Source organism: Muscardinus avellanarius, assembly GCF_963383645.1.
Source record: "Muscardinus avellanarius genome assembly, chromosome: X".
Lineage (NCBI taxonomy): Eukaryota > Metazoa > Chordata > Mammalia > Rodentia > Gliridae > Muscardinus > Muscardinus avellanarius.
In genome coordinates, this window is record NC_137792.1 from 40,162,399 (window position 1) to 40,184,740 (window position 22,342).

The 22,342-nt window shown below is 40.3% G+C and overlaps 1 protein-coding gene across 2 annotated transcripts in view; it reads left to right on the top strand.

The window, feature by feature from the left end:
• Positions 1-1,432: 1,432 nt before the first annotated feature.
• The window catches only part of JADE3 (jade family PHD finger 3), a gene marked incomplete at both ends in the record, with an annotated part of 76,895 nt that continues 55,985 nt past the window's right edge, over positions 1,433-22,342 (top strand). The window contains 2 exons of one of the 2 annotated variants that reach the window (XM_080718759.1): positions 1,433-1,484; positions 2,720-2,799. In XM_080718759.1, the coding sequence (XP_080574885.1) occupies positions 1,439-1,484; positions 2,720-2,799 (126 nt within the window). Of the gene's footprint in view, positions 1,485-2,710; positions 2,800-22,342 lie in introns of both variants that reach the window. The other variant, XM_080718758.1, reaches the window with a different exon arrangement.

A 22,342-nucleotide genomic window follows, 5' to 3' on the forward strand; every position in this document is an offset into this window, starting at 1 on the left:
AATGCTGTGGTTATGAGCGTGCGCCACCATGCCCGGCTTCGGTAATAGATTTTTTTATGTGCTTGTAATACTAGTAATTGAACACCGGGCATTCATACATGCTAGGCAAGCACTCTACCACTAATCTACATCCCCACCCCCTTTTTTTTATTTTGAGATAGGGTCTAAGTTGCCCGGGCTGGCCTGGAACAACTGGCTGGATTCTCCAGCTAGCGATTACTGGCATGTGCCACCATGCATGGCTTTCTTTGCTTTTTTTCAGTACTGGGGATGGAACCTCAGGGGTAGTCTACCTCTGAACTACACACCCAGCCACATTTTTTATTTTATTTTATTTTTTAGTGGTACTAGGGATGAAACCCAAGAGCATTGTATCTCCGAGCTACACACTAAGCCCAATTTTTTTTTTTAGTCTTTTTGATTTTTGAAACGGTCTCACTGAGTTTGCAAAGGGCTCGCTAAGTAGCTGAGACTGTCCACAAACTGCAGTCCTCCAGTCTCAGCCTCCCGAATGCTGGGGTTACAATTGTGCGACACCACACTCAGCTCAGCCTCAGCAACTTAATGAAGCCCTCCACAACTTAGTGAGACCCTGTTTCCAAGCAAAACATAAAATAGTACTAGAGATATAGCTCAGAGGTAGGATGCCCCTTGGTTCCATCTCCAGTAACTAACACACACACACACACACACACACACACACACACACACACACACAGAGAGAGAGAGAGTTATTGGCTATTGGCAATACTCAGAGAAGGATACTTAAGCCATTTGAAGTTTTAGTCCACTTGGGCATGGTGGTGCTTGTTATCCCAGCGTTTGGTGTGTGGGGGTCTGGGGATGGAACCCATAGGCATTTGAGCTCAAGCTACACCCTCTGCCCTATTTTTAAAACAGCATCTCCCTACGTTGCGGAGGGCTTCACTAAGTAGCTGAGGCTGTCTACAAACTGCGGTCCTCCCATCTCATCCTCCCGAATGCTGGGATTACAAGCATATGCCACCATGCCCGGCTTCAACCTCAGCTTTTGATATCTCTGCCTTCATGATTTCTTTTTCCTTTCTACTCTTTTCTTGTCAGCTTCTCTGGATGGAGAGAGAGGACCCCCCAGATGCCCCTCTTTGTTTTGGTGGACAAAATACATCTGAGGCTCTAGCCAGTGTTCAGCCAGTGATCACTCATCTTTCTTGGGCTTCTTTTTAAGGCTAACTTGTGACCTTGCCCATTATTTGATATAGTTAATTGTATAATTTGGTAGTATTCTTTTTCATTATTCTAGGTCATTTGAAAATATTACTGACAGAAATAATTCTCTTGTTGTGATTTTCCTGTATGCTGCTACTTGTGGGGTTTGTGGGATAGTGTTGACTCCCTTCTGGGATGAGTACGTATCAACTCTCGTTCAGCATTGTTCTCTTTCCCAGGATGCTCCAAGATGAAACGCCATAAGACACTCAGCAGCAGCGACAGTTCAGATGAATGTGAGTACAACCAGTGGGCAGCTGGCAACCTCTGTATTGACACCCCATGAAAATTTCTTCTTTGATTTAAGGATAAGCCATTTCATGCTTCCTCCAGTGGTTAAAAAATAAAGTTTCTGGAAAGCTCAGGTTTATTTTTCTTACTCTCATTTAAGTTTCATTAGTATTAGATAAATTAAGTAAAAGAATTGGTTTTGTATGGCATATGACATTTTGTTTTTCACTTCTTATTTACCTAAAAAACAAAAGCCATTTGTGTGGTGTGTGTGTGTGTGTGTGTGTGTGTGTGTGTGTGTGTGTGTGTTTGGTGCTGGATATTGAACACAAAAGTATTCTATCACTGTCCTATACCCCCAGCTCTGAGCTCGTTTTATTTTGAACCAGGGTGTTTTTCTAAGTTATACTGTACACAGGTATCGAACCTACAGTACTCCTGTCTCAACTTCCCAAGGACTGGGATTGCTGGCATGCACCACCATGCCCAATTCAAAACCCAAATTTAACAATGCTTTAACAGAGCTTCTCTAGAAAAGGAAGCAAAATATGAGAGCCTAAATTGTAGGTCCTGATTTTTTTTTTTTTTTTTTGGTGGTACTGGGTTTCCTGGAAGCCCTTCTACCTCTGGGCTACACTCCCAGACCTATTTTTACATTTTTTATTTGGAAACAGGGTCTCATAAGCCAGCGCGCGGCTGGCTTCAAACCTGCGCGATCCTCCTATCTCAGCCTCCCAAGTGCGGGGATTACAAGCGTGCGCCACCACGCCCGGCGTAGGTCCTGATTTTAATTGTAGCAAATGTACTGAATGTTTGATTGGGAGTAAATCATCATTTGCAAAGGCCTTAATAACAGCCTTTAGGGAAGTGCTGAGAGATACTCAGTTTACTTGCTTCACATTTTTTTGTTTTTTTCAGTTGTTTTTGCAGATAATTTTTCTCTAGGTAGAATATGTTGTATTATTTCAAAGTGTGATGAGATGTAATTACACTAAATTGAATCTTCCTGGCCTTGGCATTATTGAAGCCTTTGCACTCTAGGAGGTCACCTATAAATGCCATTAAACTCCATTGTGAAGCTCTCTTAGGTACAGTCTAGCTAGTTTCTTCAGTAGTATGAAATCTGTGGTCTTCTCCATCATATCTTTCACAATTCTCTTAGATAGCATTTAGTTTCATAGCATTAAATTATATTAGTAGGTAATACATCTCAGCATTTTTTTCTAATTATCTTTTGCAGGTCCTTCCACTTCCTTTACTTCTGGCCCAATGTACAGGATCAAGTCAAAAATTCCAAAAGAACGCAAGAAACCTGCTGAGGTGAGATCAGATACTCAGTTATTAGACTTAAGATAACTATCTCTTGCCTACATACCTAAAATATCCATAATCTGAAGATGTGCCAAACCACATATATGCCAGTGGATAGGCTTGTTTTCTGATTAATTTATCTTACAAAAAAGATTGAATTTTCTTTTCCCCTTGAAAAGAACAATAATCTTTACACTTACTTCATTTTGGTGATAAGTGCCTGGCTTTCCTAGCCAGGAAATCAAAAGTAGTGAGACTTGAACTGAGAAGGACCCAGAGGCCTCCTGGCTAGTCATTGGAAAAAGCTACATTAGCAAGTGGGAGATGGTGTAGAAAGTGATAAGGAGTTGTGCATGGAGAAGGGAAGGACTAAGTTAGAGATCTGGGCCAGGAGCTGTGATGATAGGTCTTTACAGCCTTTTGGAGCTTTGCTGGCCTAGAAAAAAATGGATCATTCCTTGTAAGGTTGGTCATCTTCTTCTCCAAGGGCATCAGAGCCAGGATTGCACTTGGACTTGGTAATGGTTTAGCGGATTGTACAGACTTTCCTCCATGATGATCAAGTGACAAGAAACTGACCCTGTGTATCCTCACTTCTAAGTAGACCTTCATAGATGTAGATGAAAAGGAAAATAAACCATGTTATCTGTTGTTACATTATACATGATTACAAAATTGGTGGCTCAAAGCAGCACACATTTATTATCTCAGTTTCTCTGGGTCAGGAATCTGTGTACAGTATGACTATATTCCATGTTCAGGTGCTTCAAGGCTGCAGGTAATTGCTGATTGGTATGTATTCTCATCTGGAGGCTCCATCGGGGAAAAATTCATCTCCTTAAAACTAGAAGAAAAATGTCCTTATTTTTTCTTTTGGCTCTTAAAGGAGAACCACTCGGTGATTAAAGACTGCTTACAGCTTCTTGTCACATGGCCTTCTCCGTAGGAATGCTAACAACAGGGCAACTAACTTTTTCAGAGCCAGCAAGAGTCTTTCCCTCCAAGCTGTCAAGATGGAGTCTCATCAACCTAGCAAGACCCTATTTCAAAATAAAAATAAAATAGGTGTAGCTCAGAAGTAGAATGCTTCTAGGATCAGTCCTTAGTACCATACACAAAAATAAATACTGATTCCAGGCCAACCCCACCCTGTGGCATTAGTGGATTATTATTTCCAAAGAAAGTGCCTGGGATATAGATCTTTAAAAGAGAGTCAGGAGAGTTTTATGATGAGGCACATTGAAGAAATAATATACTCTTGTTTCATTCCCTCAATAGCACTAGAAAATAAACACTATTCTTTATGCAGGTGATCAGTCTGAAGCTCAGAGAAGTTATTTGTCCAGAGTTATACAAATAAAAGCAGAGCTGAAATTCAAGTTTCAATCATGAAATCCTGATCTATTAGCCAGTGTGCATTGGACACATTATGTAGGGAATTATAATATTTTATTAAACATTTGTTGAAACTTTGAAGTTAACAAATTTGGGATAGCACCAATATTTTCCATTGTATAGTTATATTCACTATTTTCATAATGAGGAAGGAGCAAACCTAGCGAATGGAGAGAACAGTTGCCTAAATTTAACTATGGTTGGGATCTCAGGCAGGAAGGAGAATGTGGAGGGAATCCTTAGTGGAAGAAGAAAAGCATAAGTAACTGGGAAGTAGCAGAGGTCACAAAAGTGCACACTACTTACAGGTGAGGCTGAGGGCAGCCTTGGAAGAGGCAGGTGGAGCTGCTATGAATTGTTTTATAGTATTTGGGTCTTGAAATGGAAACAATATCACCTTTTTCTGTTTTTATGGGACTCCGGATTGAACCCAGGGGCTGGCACAAGCTGGGCAGGTATTCTACCACTGAGTTATATCCCCAGTCCTTATTTATTCTGAGACAGAGTCTAAGTTACCCATTGCTGGTCTCAAATTTGTGATTCCCCTTGTCTCAGCCTCCTGTATAATTGGGATTACTGGCATGCACCACCATGACCAGTTATGTCACATTTCTAATACCACAGTAACAATTCTGTCAATTACTGGCTTTCCAGGTTTTACTTGCTACTTCTATATGTTTCTAACAGTTGTTTTAAGAATCACTTAAGAAATGGAAATAACTTCCTCTCGTGCGCAAACAGAGCCAAAACAAAATTAGACTGCATTTGTTTGTTTGATTACCTTAGAGCTGGATAAATTCTTCAAGGACTGCTTCAGTCTAGCCTTCTAACTACAACCCATAGAAGCTCTAATAAAAGTAAACTGATATCATTTTTTACTTTTTTGTGATACTGAGGATGAAACCTAGGGGCATTCTACCTCCGAGCTACACCCCCACCTCTATTTTTTATTCTTTATTTTGAAACAAGGTCTCTTTCACTGAGTTGCAAAAGGCCTCACTAAGTAGTAGCTGAGGCTGTCTGCGAACTGCGATCCTCCTGTCTCAGCCTCCCAAATGCTGGAATTACAAGCGTGTGCCACCACGCCCAGCTTAAACTGATATAATTTTATAAAGTAACTTTAGGAGCCAGATGTAGTGGCGCACAGTTGTAATCCCAGCATTTAGGAGGCTAAGACAGGAGGGTTGCGGTTCGCAGACAGCCTTAGCTACTTAGGCCCTTTGCAATTCAGCGAGACCGTTTCAAAATAAAGAATAAAAAATAGGTCTGGGGCTGGGCGTGGTGGCGCACGTTTGTAATCCCCGCGCTTGGGAGGCTGAGACAGGAGGATCGCACAGGTTCGAAGCCAGCCTCAGCTACTTAGTGAGGCTCTCGGCAACTTAGTGAGACCCTGTTTCCAAATAAAGTATAAATAGGTCTAAGAGTATAGCCCGGAGGTAGAAAGCCTCTGGGTTCCACCCCAGTACCACCACCAAAAAAAAAAAAAATAGGGCCGGGGATGTAGCTCGGAGGTAGAACCCCCCTGGGTTCTATCTCCAGTACCACACAAAAAAATAGGAAGTGTAGGAGCCAGGTGTGGTGATCCACACCTAAAATTCCAGCATTTGGGAAACTGAGAAAGGAGGATTGCAGGTCAGATTGGAGCATGGTAACTCAGCAAAACCCTGTTTTAATGTTAAAAAAAAAATAGGGCTGAGGGTATAGCTCAAAAGTAGAACCCCTCTGGGTTCAATCCCCAGTACTACACACACACACACACACACACACACACACACACACACACACACACCTCTAGGCATTTGTTTAACCAAACATAATAAGAATATCTAGTATTTCATACTGTTCGTCTTTTATATCAGTTTCCATTTTTTTAGAATACTTAGAGGAGTTGAGGATTACATATCTTCAGACTCAGCATTTCTGAAAGCCATTGCTTTATCATCTAAAACACTAGTGGTCACTTAGATGTAGCCTTATAGTCTTTTCTAGTGAACTTCTTATTGGGGAATAATTTTAAATTTACTGAAAATTTGCAAAGATAGAACTGAGAGTTCCTGTATATTCCACACTCAATTTCATTTTCCCTGAGTGTTAGCATCTTACATTACATGGTACTTTTGTCAAAACTAAAAAGCCAATATTGGTACACTCGACTTTATTGGGATTTCAGCATTTTTTCCCATTAATGTCCCCTTTCTGTTCCCAGGTGGAATCCAGGGTCTTCCTAATCATCTTCAGCATGTGACAGTTTCTCAGTTTTTCCTTGTTTTATATTGTTTGGCAGTTTTTTTGTTGTTGTTGATGGTGGTGGTGGTTTTTTTGCGGGTCTGGGGATGGAACCCAGGGGCATTTGACCTCCAAGCTAAACCCCCTACCCTAGTTTTTATTCTTTATTTTGAAACTGGGTCTCACTGAGTTGCAGAGGGCCTCACTGAGTAGCTGAGGCTGTCCGCGAACCGCGATCCTCCAGGTCTCAGCCCCCCGAATGCTGGGATTACAAGCGTGCGCCACCACGCCCGGCTTGTTTGGCAGTTTTGAACAGTGTTATTGAGTATCCTGTAGAATTATCACCGGTTTGAGTTTATCTGAAGTTTGTATTATGATGTTTGTATTTGTGTTTTGTAATTAAAGTTTTGGGGAAGAATATGACAGAGACCAAGCGCTCTTCTCATCACAGATCAATGTCTTATCATTTAATTAAGCTTTATGAGCTTTCTCCATTGTAAAGTTACTGTTTTTCTCTTTTTTATTTTATTGGTGCACTATAGTCTCACATCATAATGTGGATCATGTTGACACTGGCATATATTCACAGGACTTGGTGCCCTCCCCCAACCCTCTTCCCCTTTTCCCTCCCTCCCAGTACTGAGTGTCCAGGTTTTCTCTTTCTTTATTCTGTTCTTTGAAAGCAAGTTTCTAGACCGTGGCCTAGTAAAACCCAGGGATGCTGTTAGGCAAAGATTGAGCTTTATTTCCTGAAAGCAAGCTAGTTGCCATATTTAATAATATTCTGTGAATACTTAGGTCTTCTCTCTGATTTTAAAGAGCTATTTAATTTATTTATATCAATATAAACTCATATTTACTTAATACTTTGGACTATAATCCATTCTTACTCTTTTCTTCTTCCTCCTCTGTGTTTGTTTGTTTGTTTGTTTGTGGTACTGTGGATTGAAGCCAGGGGCATTCTACCTCTGAGCTACACTCCTAGCCCTTTTTATTTTTTTGTTTTGAACAGGGTCCTGTTAGGTTGCTGAGAGTCACACTACATTGCTGAGGCTGTCTTCGAACCTGCGATTCTCCTGTTTCAGCCTTCCAAGTGTTTGGGTTACAAGTGTGTACCACCACACCTGGCTCCTTTTTTCTAATATGAGAATTTTAGTCCTACAAATTTCTCCTTAAGCCAGGTGTGTTGGTGCACGCTTGTAATCCCAGTACTTGGGAGGCTGAGACAGGATTGCACAGGCTCGAAGCCAGCCTCAGCTACTTAGTGAGGCTCTCAGCAACTTAGTGAGACCCTGTTTCAAAATGAAATATAAAATAGGTTGAAGGTATAGTCTGGAGGTAGAAGCCCCTGGGTTCCATCTCCAGGACCACAAAAAAGAATTGTCCTTAAATACCATTTTGGCCTACATTCCATTAATTTTGAAGCTCTGTTTTTAGATGCATACGTATTTAAGATTGCCGTGTCTGCTTGGTGAATTGGCCCTTTCATAATGCAGTATCCTTCTTGGTCTGTGGTAATTTCATTTGCTCTAAAGTCTACATCATTTAAAGTTAATATAGATTCAGAATTTTTTATTCACATTTGCATGGTATAATGTATTTTTTCCATCCTTCTAACTTTTGTGTGTAGTGGATATTGAACCTAAGGGTATTCTACCTCCAATCTACATTCCCAGCCCTTTTTTATTTTTTAGTCTTTATTTTTTGAAACAGGACTTTGCTAGATTGCTAAGAATCTTGTTAAATTGCTGGGGCTGGCCTCAAACCTACGATTCTCCTGTCTCAAGTACTGGGATTACAGACATGCCCCCATCACACCCAGCTTCATTTTTCCACTTTGATGTGTATATGTAATTATATATGTATATTTTTATGGGTCTGGGGATGGAACCCAGGGGCATTCAACCTCCAAACTACACCCCCTGACATATTTTTTATTCTTTATTTTGAAACAGGGTCTCACTAAATTGTGGAGGGCCTCACTAAGTAGCTGAGGCTGTCTGCAAACCGCAATCTTCCTGTCTCAGCCTCCCGAATGCTGGGATTACATGTGTGCGTCACTACACTCGGCTGCATATATAATTATATTTGAAGTTAATTTCTCATATAGAGTTGGGTACTTTTTTAAATTCACTCTATAGCCGGGCGTGGTAGTGCACGCTTGTAATTCTAGCGCTTAGGAGGCGGAGACAGGAGGATCGCACAGGTTTGAAGCCAGCCTCAGCCATTTAGTGAGGCTTCCAGCAGCTTAAGACCCTGTTTCCAAATAAAATATAAAATAGGTCTGGGAGTATAGCCTTGAAGTAGAAAAGCCCCTGGGTTTTACCCCTAGCACCACAAAGAAAAGTAAATTCACTCTATAGATCTCTCTCTCTCTCTCTTGCTCTCTCTTTTTTTTTTTTTTTTTTTTTGGTGGTACATGGTTCCTGGAAACCCTTCTACCTCCAGGCTATATTCCCAGACCTATTTTATGTTGTTTTTTATTTGGAAACAGGGTCTCTTAAGCCAGTGAGGCTGGCTTCAAACCTGCGAACCTCCTGTCTCCGCCTCCCAAGCCTGGGGATTACAAGCGTGCGCCACCACGCCCAGCTTAGATCTCTCTTTTAATTGCTGTATTTAAACCATTTACATTTATTATAATTTGTGGTATGCCTTTACTATTTGTTTTGTATATGTTCCTTCTCTTGGTCATTGTTGTCCTCTGTTTTATTTTTTCTCTTCCTGTGGGTAATTTGAACACTTTTTTAATTCCATGTTGACATCTATACCAGTTTTGAGTATATATCTTTATATAGGTAGGTTTTTAGTAATTGTTCTTGATATTACCTTTTAAAATAACTTATCAGTCTATTGCTGTCTACATTATACCACTTCACATGAAGTATAGAAACCTCACCACCATTTAAGTCTATTTATTCTAACCCCTCCTACCTTTATAATTGTCTTAAGTATTTTCTGTTACATACATTGAGAACCACATTAGATAATAGTATAATAGACTTTTGTGTGTATGTGGTCCTGGGGATTGAGCCCAGGGGCCTCATTCTATCTCTGAGCTCCACCCCTAGCCTGATTTTTTTATTCTTTATTTTAAAACAGGACCTCACTAAGTTGCAGAGGGCCTCACAAATTGCTGAGGCTGGCCACAAACCTGCAGTCCTCCTATCTCAGCTTCCCAAGTACTGGGATTACAAGCATGGGCCACCATGCCCTGCTAATGACATTCTTTTCAAACCCTCAAAGTTTAGAAAATTAAAGATAATAGTCTTTTATAGTTGCCCATGTTTTTCTTTTCTTCTTTCTTTAGTCACCTTTCTGTTCAAAAAAACTTCCTTAGGCCATTCTTTTAGGGTAGGTCTGCTGGTGATAAATTCTCATAGTTTTCCTTCATCTCAGAATGTCTTGATTTCACCTTCTTTCGTGAAGGGTATTTATGCTTGATATAGAATTATAGTCTGACAGTACTTTTTTTTCAGCACTTGAAAAACATTCTACTACTTCCTTCTGGCTTCCATGGTTTCTAATGAGAAATCTCATCTCATCCAAACAGTTCTTCTACCCTACATAATTAGTCATTTATTTTTTCTAGTTGCTTTCAAGATTTTGCTTTGTCTTTTGTTTAAAAAAATCAGATTATGATGCCCCTGGGCATGTATTTCTTTGTATTTATCCTGTTTGGGTTTTGAGCAGCATCGTGTGTGTGTGTGTGTGTGTGTGTGTGTGTGTGTGTGTGTGTGTGTGAGATTTACTTGGGATTGCATCGTGTGTTTGTGTGTTTTACTGGGGATTACATCGAGTGTGTATGTGTTTTATTGGGGTTTGCATCGAGTGGGTTTGGGTGTGGGTGTGTGTTTTACTGGGGATCGAACCCAGGTGGGGAGTTCTGCCCCTGAGATATACTTCAAGCCCTATTTTTATTTTTATTTTTATTTTGAAACAGGGTCTCGCTAAGTTGCTAAGGGCCAAACTAAGTTGCTGAGGCTGACCTCAAACTGTGATCTTCCTATCTCAGCCTCCCTAGTACTAGGATTACAAACATGTACCACATGCCCAGCTTTGACAACATCCTGATTCTATAGATTTTTGCCTTTTTCCAAGTTGGGGGATTTTTACCCATTATTTCTTCAAATATTTTTTCAGCTCCATCTTATATCTTCTTTTTTTTTTTTTTAAGGTGGTACTGGGGGTAGAACCCAGAGGCTTTCTACCTCCAGGCTATACTCCCAGACCTATTTTATACTTTATTTGGAAACAGAGCCTCACTAAGTAGCTGAGGCTGGATTCGAACTTGTGCGATCCTCCTGTCTCAGCCTCCCAAGCATGGGGATTACAAGCGTGCGCCACCATGCCTGGCATCTTATATCTTCTTTTATTTTGGGACTTTCATGAATGTCAGATCTTTTGTTATTTTCCCACAGGTCCTTTTTTTCTTTTTTTTTTTCCCAACTGTATATTCTTTCTGTTAATCAGATTGAGTAATTTCTCTTGTTCACTGTTTTTTTTTTAATTTCAGTCTTTGAGTATCTCCAAAATTTGTTATTATAGTTACTATATTATTCCACTGTAAATTTCCATTTGCTTATTTATTATAACCTCTTTCTTTGCTGAAACTTTCTAATTTTTTGTTTCAAAAAAGATTGTAATTTCTCACTAAAGTATTTTTTTTAATGGATGCCTTCAAATTCTTGTCAGAAAATTCTAACATTTATGTCATCTCAGCATTGGTACCTGTTGATTGTCTTTTCTTGTTCCCTGTTCTTTTTACAATGAGTGCTTTTTCTTTTATACGTTGGACTTGTTTTATTTAAATCTTCTGTTTTAGCAAGCTCATACTATAACCAGGCCACTGGGGAAAAGGGGGTGCTGGCTTTCTACCAGTTAAAGAATTCCTGGGCTCCCCACCTTAGCTCTGTTATCTCTCTAGGAAATAGTGGGAGGTCTCATTACTACTAGAAGGAATAGAAATCCTCGCCTTTGCCATTGCCGTCACTTGTTATCCTTACCCTATGGATAAAGCTTGTGTTCAGTAAAAGAGCCAGGGCACTAAGCACCAGGGACCTAGACAGCACACCTCAGGTAGCTTTCTCTAGGTATCTTCCCTTTCTCTGCTCCATCTTCCCTGTGTGAAACTGCTTGAGTTATTAGAGAAAAGGCTTGTAAGAGAATGGAGCCCCTCAATGACTATAGTGACCAGGAACTTTATACCCTTGTTAGTAGTCCCAACCATTTTTCCTCCAGTGGTTCACCAAAATTTCTAGTTGAATGTTCCTACTTTGTCTTGTGCCCCTGGTAAGCAAATGCTATTCTGTCTCCCTGCTGATGTCTGTCTCTCTTTGAGTTGGCTATTTTTTGTGACATATTTCTCTGATGGGTTCATGAAAAGTTGTTAATTTGCTGTCTGTCTTAACTTTTACTTCCTGTAAAGATGGAACTTGTTTTTTCTGACTCTCTACAGGTCTGAAATGAAACCAGAAGTCTCACATTTTACATTTTTACTGGAAGCTAGTCATTGAAGTACAATATAAATTATCCTTTTGGTTGGGGCTTAATTGGCTGCATTAGTAGGTACATATTTTCTTTGATATTTAGTGCATCAGTGAGATTCCTCTGCATGCCTCCCCCTGATTTATCATCTAGAGAAGAGTTAGCTGGGGGGATGTGGATCCCACATATATGATTCATCAGCTTTTTATACCTTCTGAAAATTATATAAAGTTTTAAGGGCATGTTCTTGTGTGAATTTTTTTCTGAGCTAGTAACCTTTATCTGACTCTAGAAAAAGTCCATACTCTTTTTTTTATTGGGGATTGAACCCAGAACATTCTGCCTCTGAGCTATACTCCCAATTCTTATTTTATTTTTTGTTTTAAAGAAGGTCTTCCTACAGTACTTGGGAGGCTGAGAGACAAGAGGATCACAGGTTCGCAGCCAGGCTCATCTACTCAGTGAGACCCTCTGCAACTTAGTGAGACCCTGTTTCAAAATAAAGAATAAAAAAAGAATCGGTCTGGTGGTATAGCTCAGAGATAAAATGCCCCTGGGTTCCATCCCCAGTACCATAAAAAAAGGTATTCCTAGGTTGTTGAAGGTGTCACTAAGTTACTGTGGCTGGTCTAGAACCTGTGATTATTCTAACTCAACCTCCCAAGTCCTGGGATTACAGGCATGTGCCACCACACCTGGCAAAATCTTTTTTTAATTTTTATTTATTTCTTTTGTGTATATACATATGGTACTAGGCATTGAACCCAGGAGCATTCTACCTCCAAGCTACACACTCTGCCGTATTTTATTTTTTATTTGAAAACGGGGGCTCACTAAATTGCTAAGAGCCTCACTAATTTGCTGAGGCTGTCCTCAAAGCTGAGATCCTCCTGTCTTAGGTTCCCAAGTACTGCAATTACAAGTGTACGCCACCACACTTGACCTGACAACATATTTTTAAAAACCAATACCCTAGAAAAGGCACATAGGAACTAAACCAATTTGAATATACTGTGTTCCATTCTTTCTAAAAAGCCAAGATATTTTCAACAATGTTACTTGGGGCTTAAAAGGATTGACGGTTCATCATCTGTAGACATGTAATCTCATTGATTTTTATCTAAGACTTTCATAATCAAATAAAACCTCTTATATTTTAATTCAGCAGAAAACACTACATACCCTCAAGTAAACCTATTTACATAATTTGGCCTGTATTTCCTATAGGATTGATTATTTGGTTTTCAGACCTACAACAGACAAAAATCACTAAGCTGCATAGGCACACATATGGCACAAAAAGGGATATTGAGAGAAGGGAGAATAACTTACAGAGCAAACCTCAACTGTTACCTCTTATGTGAAAATTACCTAGATCTCCAAGTCAGACTTGATTGTTCCCCTCCTATTACCCCTCCTTTACTAACCTCTGCATGCTTGAGGTAAGGGAAGTACTGTAGCTTACCTAAGTAACCCAAAAGTGCATTGCTTTATCATCATTGATGTTGTAGTTAGTATCTGCCTGTACCATTTAAAAAATCACCCGTTTTTTGTTTTGTTTTGGTGCTACTGGGGATTCAACCCAGGGGCTTGTATATTCTAAGAAAGTAAGCCACTACTAAAGATTGTACTTAGCCATTTTGGTTTTGGTTGTGTTGTTGTAATTTTCTTTGTTCATTTCTTTCTTTCTTTGTTTTGGTAGTAGGGATTGACTCAGAGCATTCTATCCCTGAGCTTCACCTCCAGTCCTGTTTTTTATTTTTATTTTGAAACCATGTCTCACTAGGTTAATCAGAGTCTCATTACTTGCTGAGGCTATCCTGGAACCTGCAATTATCATGCCTCAGCCTTCTAAGTACTGGGATTACAAGTATGCACCACCAAACCCAGCTACCCAGCCTTTTAATTTTTTTTTTTTTTTTTGAGCCCGGCATGGTGGCACATGTTTATAATCTCAGCATTTGGGAGGCTAAGACTGGAGGATCGTGGTTTGCAGCCAGCCTCAGCTACTTAGTGAGGCCCTCCACAACTTAGTAAGACCCTGTCTCAAAATAAAGAATAAAAAATAGGGCAGGGGGTGTAGCTCAGAAGTCGAATGCCCCTGGGTTCCATCCCCAGACCCGCAAAAAATAAAGTAAAATAAAATAAATTTTTATTTTGAGACAGGATCTCACTAAATTTTCCAGACTGGCTTCAGACTTTTTTGTGGTGGTGAGGAGAAATACTAAAGATTGAACTCAGGGACATTTTGCCTCTGAGCTACATCCCCAGTTTTATTTATCTTTTGTGTGTGGCGGGGTCTAGGGATGAGACCCAGGGACATTCAACCTCTGAGCTACACCCCCTGCCCTATTTTTTATTCTTTATTTTGAAATGGGATCTCACTGAGTTGCAAAGGGCCTCACTAAGTAGCTGAAACTGTCCGCGAACCTCTATCCTCCTGCCTTAGCCTCACGAATGCTGGGATTACAAGCATGTGCCACCACACCCGGCTCCCAGCCCTATTTTATTTATTTTGAAACAAGGTCTTTTTTATTTATTTATTTTTATTTTTATGTGGATCATATTGAAATTGGCATACATTCAGACTGTGCTTGGTGCCCTCTCCTTCCCCCACTTCCCCTTCCTCCCTCCAAACAGTGAGTATCCAGGTTAACCATGCTACGTTCATACTTTTACACATATTCAGATGTAGCTCCTTCAATAATCAACCTCAGCCTTCTTTGTCTCCTACTCTTCCATTTCAGGTTTGCTAAGGTTTCCCCTCCATTATCTGGAGTCCCTCTGGTATTCCTAATAGTCCTTAATTTGGGCATATTAGAGAAAGCAAATGTCCCTTCTCTTTCTGTGCTTGGCTGATCTCACTTAATGTTCTCCAGGTCTTTCCATCTTGCGAATGACATGATTTTGTTCTTTATAACTGAGTAGAATTCCATTGTGTGTATTTCCCATAGGAGTTGAAATCAGAGAACAACAGTAATATATGCATGCCCGTGTTCATAGCAGCACAATTTGTAATAGCCAAAATATGGAACCAACCTAGGTCTCCATCCACAGGTGAATGGATTACAAAATTATGGGAAACAAGGTCTTATTAAGTTGCTAAGGGTGACCTTGAACCTATAATCCTCTGGTCTCAGCCTTCCAAGTACTAGGATTGCAAGCCTGTACCACCATGCCCAGCTGGCCTCAAATTTTTAGTCCTCCTGCCTCAGCCTCTTGAGTAGCTAGGATTACAGGTTTATAACAACACCTGACCTGTTTATTCTTTATAAGAAACCTGAGAGTTATTTTACCAATTGAAAAATATTTACATGGATTTTAACAGAATGGAAGATCTTTGCCAGCTACTCCTAATAGAGGACTAATACCTAGACTATAGAAAATACTAACACTAAAAAGACAAATAACTCAATCAAAAATGGGCAACTGAACTAAATCCTTTACAAAAAAAGAAATACAAATGGCCAATAAATATATGAAAAATGTTCAACATCATTAGCAAATAAGGAGATGCAAATCAAAACTACCCTGAGATTCCATCTAACTCCAATTAGAATGACAATCATCAAGATGTCAAACAACAGTAAATGTTGGTGAGGATCTTTCTGTTGATGGAATTGCAAATTAATGCAGCCACCATGTAGATCAGTGTGGAGATTCTTCAGAAAACTGGGAATGGATCCACAATATGATCCAGCTATACCACTGCTGGGCATCTTTCCAAAGGAACTGAAATCAGAATATTATAGTAATACATGAACATCCATGTTTATAGCAGCACAGTTCACAATAGCCAAACTATGGAACCAACCTAGGTGTCCATCAACAGATGAATGGGTTACAAAATTAGGGACTATAACATACAATGGAATTCTACTCAGCAACAAAAAAAGAACAAAATTTTGTCGCTTTCAGGGAAATGGATGGACCTGGAGAACATTCTCTTAACTGAGATTAGCTAGTCACAGAAAGTGAAGGGTCCTATATTCTCTCAGATGTGGAAGCTAGGGAGTAATCAGGATATAAGAGGGACTTTGGATAATGGAGGAGGAACCTCAGTGGAGCCGGGGAGATCTAGAGGGAGGGATGGGGAGGAGGAAAAGGGAGAATTAGTGAAGGAAACACTGTGTGCATGCATGTCATTATTACTATCAACTACATTATGATGTGAGACTACAATGCACCAATAAAAGTATTTTAAAAGTAAATGTTAAAATGCTTAAAAATTAGAAATTGAGAGCTGGGCATGGTGGCACACACTTGTAATCCCAGCATTTGAGAGGCTGAGACAAAAGAATCACAGTTCACGGACAGCCTGAGCGACTTAGTGTGGCCCTCTGCAACTCAGTGAGACCCAGTTTCAAAATAAAGAATACAAAATAGGGCTGGGGGTATCTCTTGGAAGTAGAATGACCCTGGGTTCCATCCTCAGTACCGCAAAAAAAAAAAAGTTGAATATGCTTTGGTTCATTAAAAAAAAATTGATGTGGCTATGTCTTTACAGTACTGGGTATCTTTGTTATCATATAAGAAAAGGCTTTAAGAATTTTAGACATGGTATTTTTTGCTATTTTTTTTCTGCCTAAAATGGTTGACTAGCTTTGAGATAGGCTGAAAATCTTTTCTTACCTTAGGATTATATAATTACAGTTGATGCCCTTTGATTAAATATAGGTGTGTTGTTTTTTTATTTGTAGCAATTTTGTACATAGGGGAAAACACATCAGTTTGTGGTCAGTTATGTATAGTTTGAGATTTAGGTGAGTATGAATCAGCATTGATCAGTCTGTCTTCATTAACATGGACCAGACAGTGTTTCCCTTTGTGTCATATAGGAAGTAAATATTTTGGCTATCCTCTGAAAAAATGTCACACAAATGTCCAAACTAGCTATGCTTTAAGAAACTGCCCACTGAGAGATGTTAATAAGAGCAATAAAAGCAGAATTGTCTATGAAGGGCATTTTCATTTTGTGGTTCTGGCAGGTTAAGCATCAATGTTCTAATTGATTTCACAGTGAGGCTTCCTTTGTCTCTGCAAGCATCTGAGAGGCCAGATGCATACGCAGTGTTGGACTTGGCATAGCTTCTGCACTGTATGTTAGCCTGTGAATCCTCTCTTTGACCATAAATGAGTAGCTATCTGTTAAGTACAAAGCCTTTTTGTTTCAGAAACTTTGAGGGAAACTACCAGTGCATATAAAACAGGCACACAATTAAGAACTTCTCAACTTCATTACCTAGAAAGGTCAGTGTCAACATTCAGATTCCTCATTCATTATCTTTAACAACAAATGGCCATGTTTTATTTTGGCTATGTTTCTGCATAACATTGTAGCCTTTAGCATGTTGGTTAATGTTCTTGATAAAGCATTTACTTGGGAACCCTTTAAGTTTTGGAGCCAAACCTTGTACATTTTAGTTAAGCTGAACTCACATCTCTCTCATTCTACCAACAGTTGCTTTATGAACTAGATAGAACTTAGCTATATTGCTTCTTTCTGGTTTTAGAAGGAAAGCTGAGACCATGATGATGATAGGATGATAATATGATATTAACTTCCTCTAGGATTCCTGTGCTAAACCCTTTTACACAGGTTCACCCATTTAATCCTTACAACAACCCATACAAGGTAGGTGTTATTATCATCCCCATTTCACAGATAAGTAAACTGATAATTTAGATAACTTGCCCAAAGCTGCAATGTAGGGAAACCAGTAGACCAATTCAGGTAGCCTATCACAAAACCTATAGTCAAGAATAATTTTAACTATAGATTATATTTGCCTGGTTCAGGAATCAAAGTATTGCACAAAATTTATATGAAAAACAGTCCAGCTTTTGTCTCTTTCCCTTTATGGTTTGAATATATGCCAAAAGTTTATCTGTTAGAAACTCAATCTCTATTGCAACAGTGTTGGAAGGTGAGGTTTAGTAAGAAGTGATTAGGCCATGAAGGCTCTGCCCTTGTGAGTGGATTACGGAGGGAGGGAAGTTATCATGAAAGCTGACTTGTTATAGAAAGGAGTTCAGCTCTCTTTTGCTCGTACCTTCTCTTGCCCTTCCACAATGGAATGATGTAGTACAAAGGCCCTCAACAGATGCCTGCACCATGTTCTTAGAGTTCCCAGCTTCTAGAATTACAAACCAAATCAATTTCTGTTCCTTATAAATCACCTAGTTGCAGATATTGTTATATTGCCACAGAAAAGAGACTAAAGGTACTCTCCCCCTTATTTTCGTGTGTGTGTGTGTGTGTGTGTGTGTGTGTGTGTGTGTGTGATGTGCACGCATGTGTGCATGTTTTACTAGGGATTGGATCCAGGGGCTTTCTGTCTCTAAGCTATATGGCCAAACCAATTTTATTTTTTGTTTTGAAACAAGGTCTTGCTAGGTTGCTGAGGCTGTCCATGAACCTGTGAGCCTCCTGTCTCAGTCTCCCAAGTGCTGGGATTACAGGCATGTGCTACCAAACCACAGAGTGTTTAAGCTTTTTATTTATTCCTTTATGGTTTCTTTATGAAAATATACTCAAATATGTGTGTATGTATGTGCCACTGTATATGTATAAAATTGACATCAGCTGGGCATAGTGGCTCATGCTTGAAATCCCAGTATTCGGGAGGCTGAGACAGGAGGATCACAGTACGCGAACAGCCTCAGCTACTTAGGCGCTTTGCAACTCAGTGAGGCCCTGTTTCAAAATAAAGAATAAAAATAGGGCTCGGGCTGGGCGTGGTGGCGCACGCTTGTAATCCCCGCACTTGGGAGGCAGAGACAGGAGGATCGCGCAGGTTCGAAGCCAGCCGCGTGCGCTGGCTTAGGAGACCCTGTTTCCAAATGAAAATGTAAAAATAGGTCTGGGAGTGTAGCCCAGAGGTAGAAGGGCTTCCAGGAACCCCAGTACCACCAAAAAAAAAAAAAAAACAATAGAGCTCGGGGTGTAGCTCGGAAGTAGAATGCCCCTGGGTTCCATCCCCAGTACCGCAAAAAAAAAAAAAAAAAAAAAAAATGACATCACAGTCAAGCATGGTGGTGCATACTTGTAATCTCAGTAATTATGAGGCTGAGACAGTAGGATCATAGGTTCAAGATCAGCCTCAATCCAGGCATGGTGACGCATGCTTGTAATCCCAGCATTTGGGAGGCTGAAACAAGAGAATCGCAGTTTGCAGACAGCCTCAGTTACTTAGTGAGGCTCTTTGCAATTCAATGAGACCCTGTTTCATAGTAAATAATAAAAATATAAGGCTGGGGGTTTAGCTTGGAGATAGAATGCCCCTGGGTTCCATCCCCAGTACCAAAAAATTTTTAAAAAGACCAGCCTCAACAATTTAGTGAGGCCCTCAGCAACTTAGTGGAACTCTTGTTTCAAAATAAAAAAATAAAAATGACTGGAAGTATAGCTCAGAGATAAGATACCCTTGGGTTTAATCCCTAGTACCCCCACACACGGGGTGGGGGGAAGGGGGAGAATTACATCACTAACCAGGATAATGCTGTAGCTGTTTTGTTTGTATTTCATTTAAAAACTGCCTTTTCTTCTCAGAATCAGGTTCATGAGACCAGTCTGCTAAATATATTTCATATCACTTTGCAGATATCTGCTTGAGTGTTGAACTTACATTCCCACTCCCTCCTCAAGTTTTATATTCTGCCTCATGCTTGAGATGTTTTTACTTATACAGCCAGATAAGGCAGACTCTCACATTCTGCCTTGAGTTGAAAATGATTCTCTAGAAAACTTGGATCTGGCAGTATTTAATCTGGCTAGCTTATAAAATTGAAATCGAGTTTATCACATAACTAACACATAAGTCTGCATCCTTCCCCTCTCTCTCTCTCTCTCTCTCTCTCTCTCTCTCTCTCTCTCAAGGAAAAGTTGTAATAGTCATTGGATTTAACTTTCCCTTGCTTCAGAAAAACAGATAAGTCAGTGCTGCAGTTTGAGGTTTCCCAGACTTCACACAGTGTCTGTTCTCTGAAGGTTTTGTATTTCTAAAGCCATGGGCAAGGGTCAGATGTCATTGGCCTTTGCTTTTATATCTGTTTATAGTCTTACAGGTACTCTTCTGTTTGATAAATATGTGTATTAAATTTCTAGGGCTTCTGTAACAAATTGCCACAGACTTGTGGCTTAAAATAAGTAATTTATTCTCTCACAGTTCTGCAGGCCAGGAGTCCAAAAGCAACCAGTCTGTGCTCTCTCCAGATTTTTTAGGGTAGATTCCATTCTTTGCCTCTTCTAGATTCGGGTGACTAACAGCATTCATTGATTTGTTGATCAGTGCCTTACTCAATCACTACTTCCTCCTCTTCTGTCTCAAATCTCCCTCTGCCCTTATCTTGTAAGGACACTTATCATTGACTTAGAATTCACACAATATAGGCCAGGCGTGGTGGCGCCCGCTTGTAATCCCCACGCTTGGGAGGCAGAGACAGGAGGATCGCGCAGGTTTGAAGCCAGCCGCGCGCTGGCTTAGGAGACCCTGTTTCCAAATAAAAATGTAAAAATAGGTCTGGGAGTGTAGCCCGGAGGTAGAAGGGCTTCCAGGAACCCCAGTACCACTAAAAAAAAAAAAAAAAAAAAGAATTCACACAATATTTCAGAATGGTCTCTTCATCTCAAGATCCTTAATAACATCTGCAAAAATCCTTTTCCAAATAAGGTAATATCCACAGGTCCTGGGAATTGGGATGGGGACATACCTTCTTCTGGGCCTCCATTCATCCCACTATTGTATATATTGTTTCTAGGATACTTAGGAAAGAGAATTTTATGGAACAGATTTTCTTAAGCAGACATGTCAAGTATGAAAACATGGCTTATGGTATATGATTAGATAGAATGGCATTATTAATCCTGAAGCATTATTTTATAAACAGTTTTTTTGTGGTACTGGGGGTGGAATCCAGGGGCTTTTTACCTCTGGGCTATACTCCCAGACCTATTTTATATTTTATTTGGAAACAGGATCTCACTAAGTTGCTGAGTTCCTCACTAAGTAGCTGAGGCTGGCTTCGAACCTGTGCGATCCTCCTGTCTCAGCCTCCCAAGCGCAGGGATTACAGGCATGCGCCACCACGCCCGGCTAAACAGTTTATTTTTTTAAGAGTATTACTTGGCCGTGCGTGGTGGCGCACGCTTGTAATCCCCGCACTTGGGAGGCTGAGACAGGAGGATCGCACAGGTTCGAAGTCAGCCTCAGCTACTGAGTGAGGCTCTCAGCAACTTAGTGAGACCCTGTTTCCAAATAAAATAGAAAATAGGTCTGGGAGGATAGCCTGGAGGTAGAAAGCCCCTGGGTTCCATCCCTAGCACCACCAAAAAAAAAAAAAAGTATTACTTGAAAACTGGGCGTCACCAGGCGTGGTGGTGCACACTTGTAATACCAGTGTTGGGAGGCTGAGACAGGAGGATTGCACAGGTTCGAAGCCAGCCTCAGCTACTTAGTAAGGCTCTCAGCAACTTAGCGAGACCCTGTTCCCAAATAAAATATAAAATAGGTCTGGGAGTATAGTCCAGAGGTAGAAAGCCTCTGGGTTCCACCCCAAGTACCACTAAAAAAGAAAGAGAGAGAGAGAGAAGAGAAGAGAAGAGGGAGGGAGGGAGAAGAAGAGGGGGAGAGGGAGGGAGGGAGGGGGAGAGAGAGAGAGAGAGAGAGAGAGAGAGAGAGAGAGCGCGCGCAAGCGCGTGAGGGAGCGCCGGGCATGGTGGTGCATGCTCCTAATCCCAGCATTTGGGAGGCTGAGACTGGAGGATTGCAGTTCAAAGACAGCCTCAGCTACTTAGTGAGGCCCTCTGTAACTTATGAGACCCTGTTTCGAAATACAGAATAAAAAATAGGGCAGGGGTGTAGCTTGGAGGTCAAATGTCCCTGGGTTCCATCTCCCGACCAGCAAAAAAAAAAAAAAAAAAAAAAAAAGAGTATCACTTGAAAAATGATGAAATGTTTTGAGATGTTTACAAATGCATGGCTCAAATACTCTTTCCAGGTCTAAGGTAGAATTTGCCACAGCACTGTTTTTTCCCAAAAGAATTAACCATTTGCTCATTAAAGCACTCTAGTAATTTATGGAAATGGATTGAAGTGTTCAGCAAAATTATGATTCATTGTCTCCTGCTAGTCACTCACAACACTGAGTTTTATGCAGAACATGTTAAATGGATATGTCTGTGATCCCCTTGCCCACTTATACAAAGGATTATGTAATTAAACTACCAGTTTTTTTTTTTCTATAGACTTTTTTTCTGTGTAGCACCCAATTAACTTTAATTGGCTAGGATTCATGATAAGGTCATTTTATTGCCACCTGACCACCTGCCACCTTCTCTACTGTGCTCCGGTCTTACTAATTCAAAATCTTCCCTAAGTGACACCTACAAGCATTTACAGAGTAAGCCCTTATTCATTTAAATGCCATCTTTTGATTATATGATATC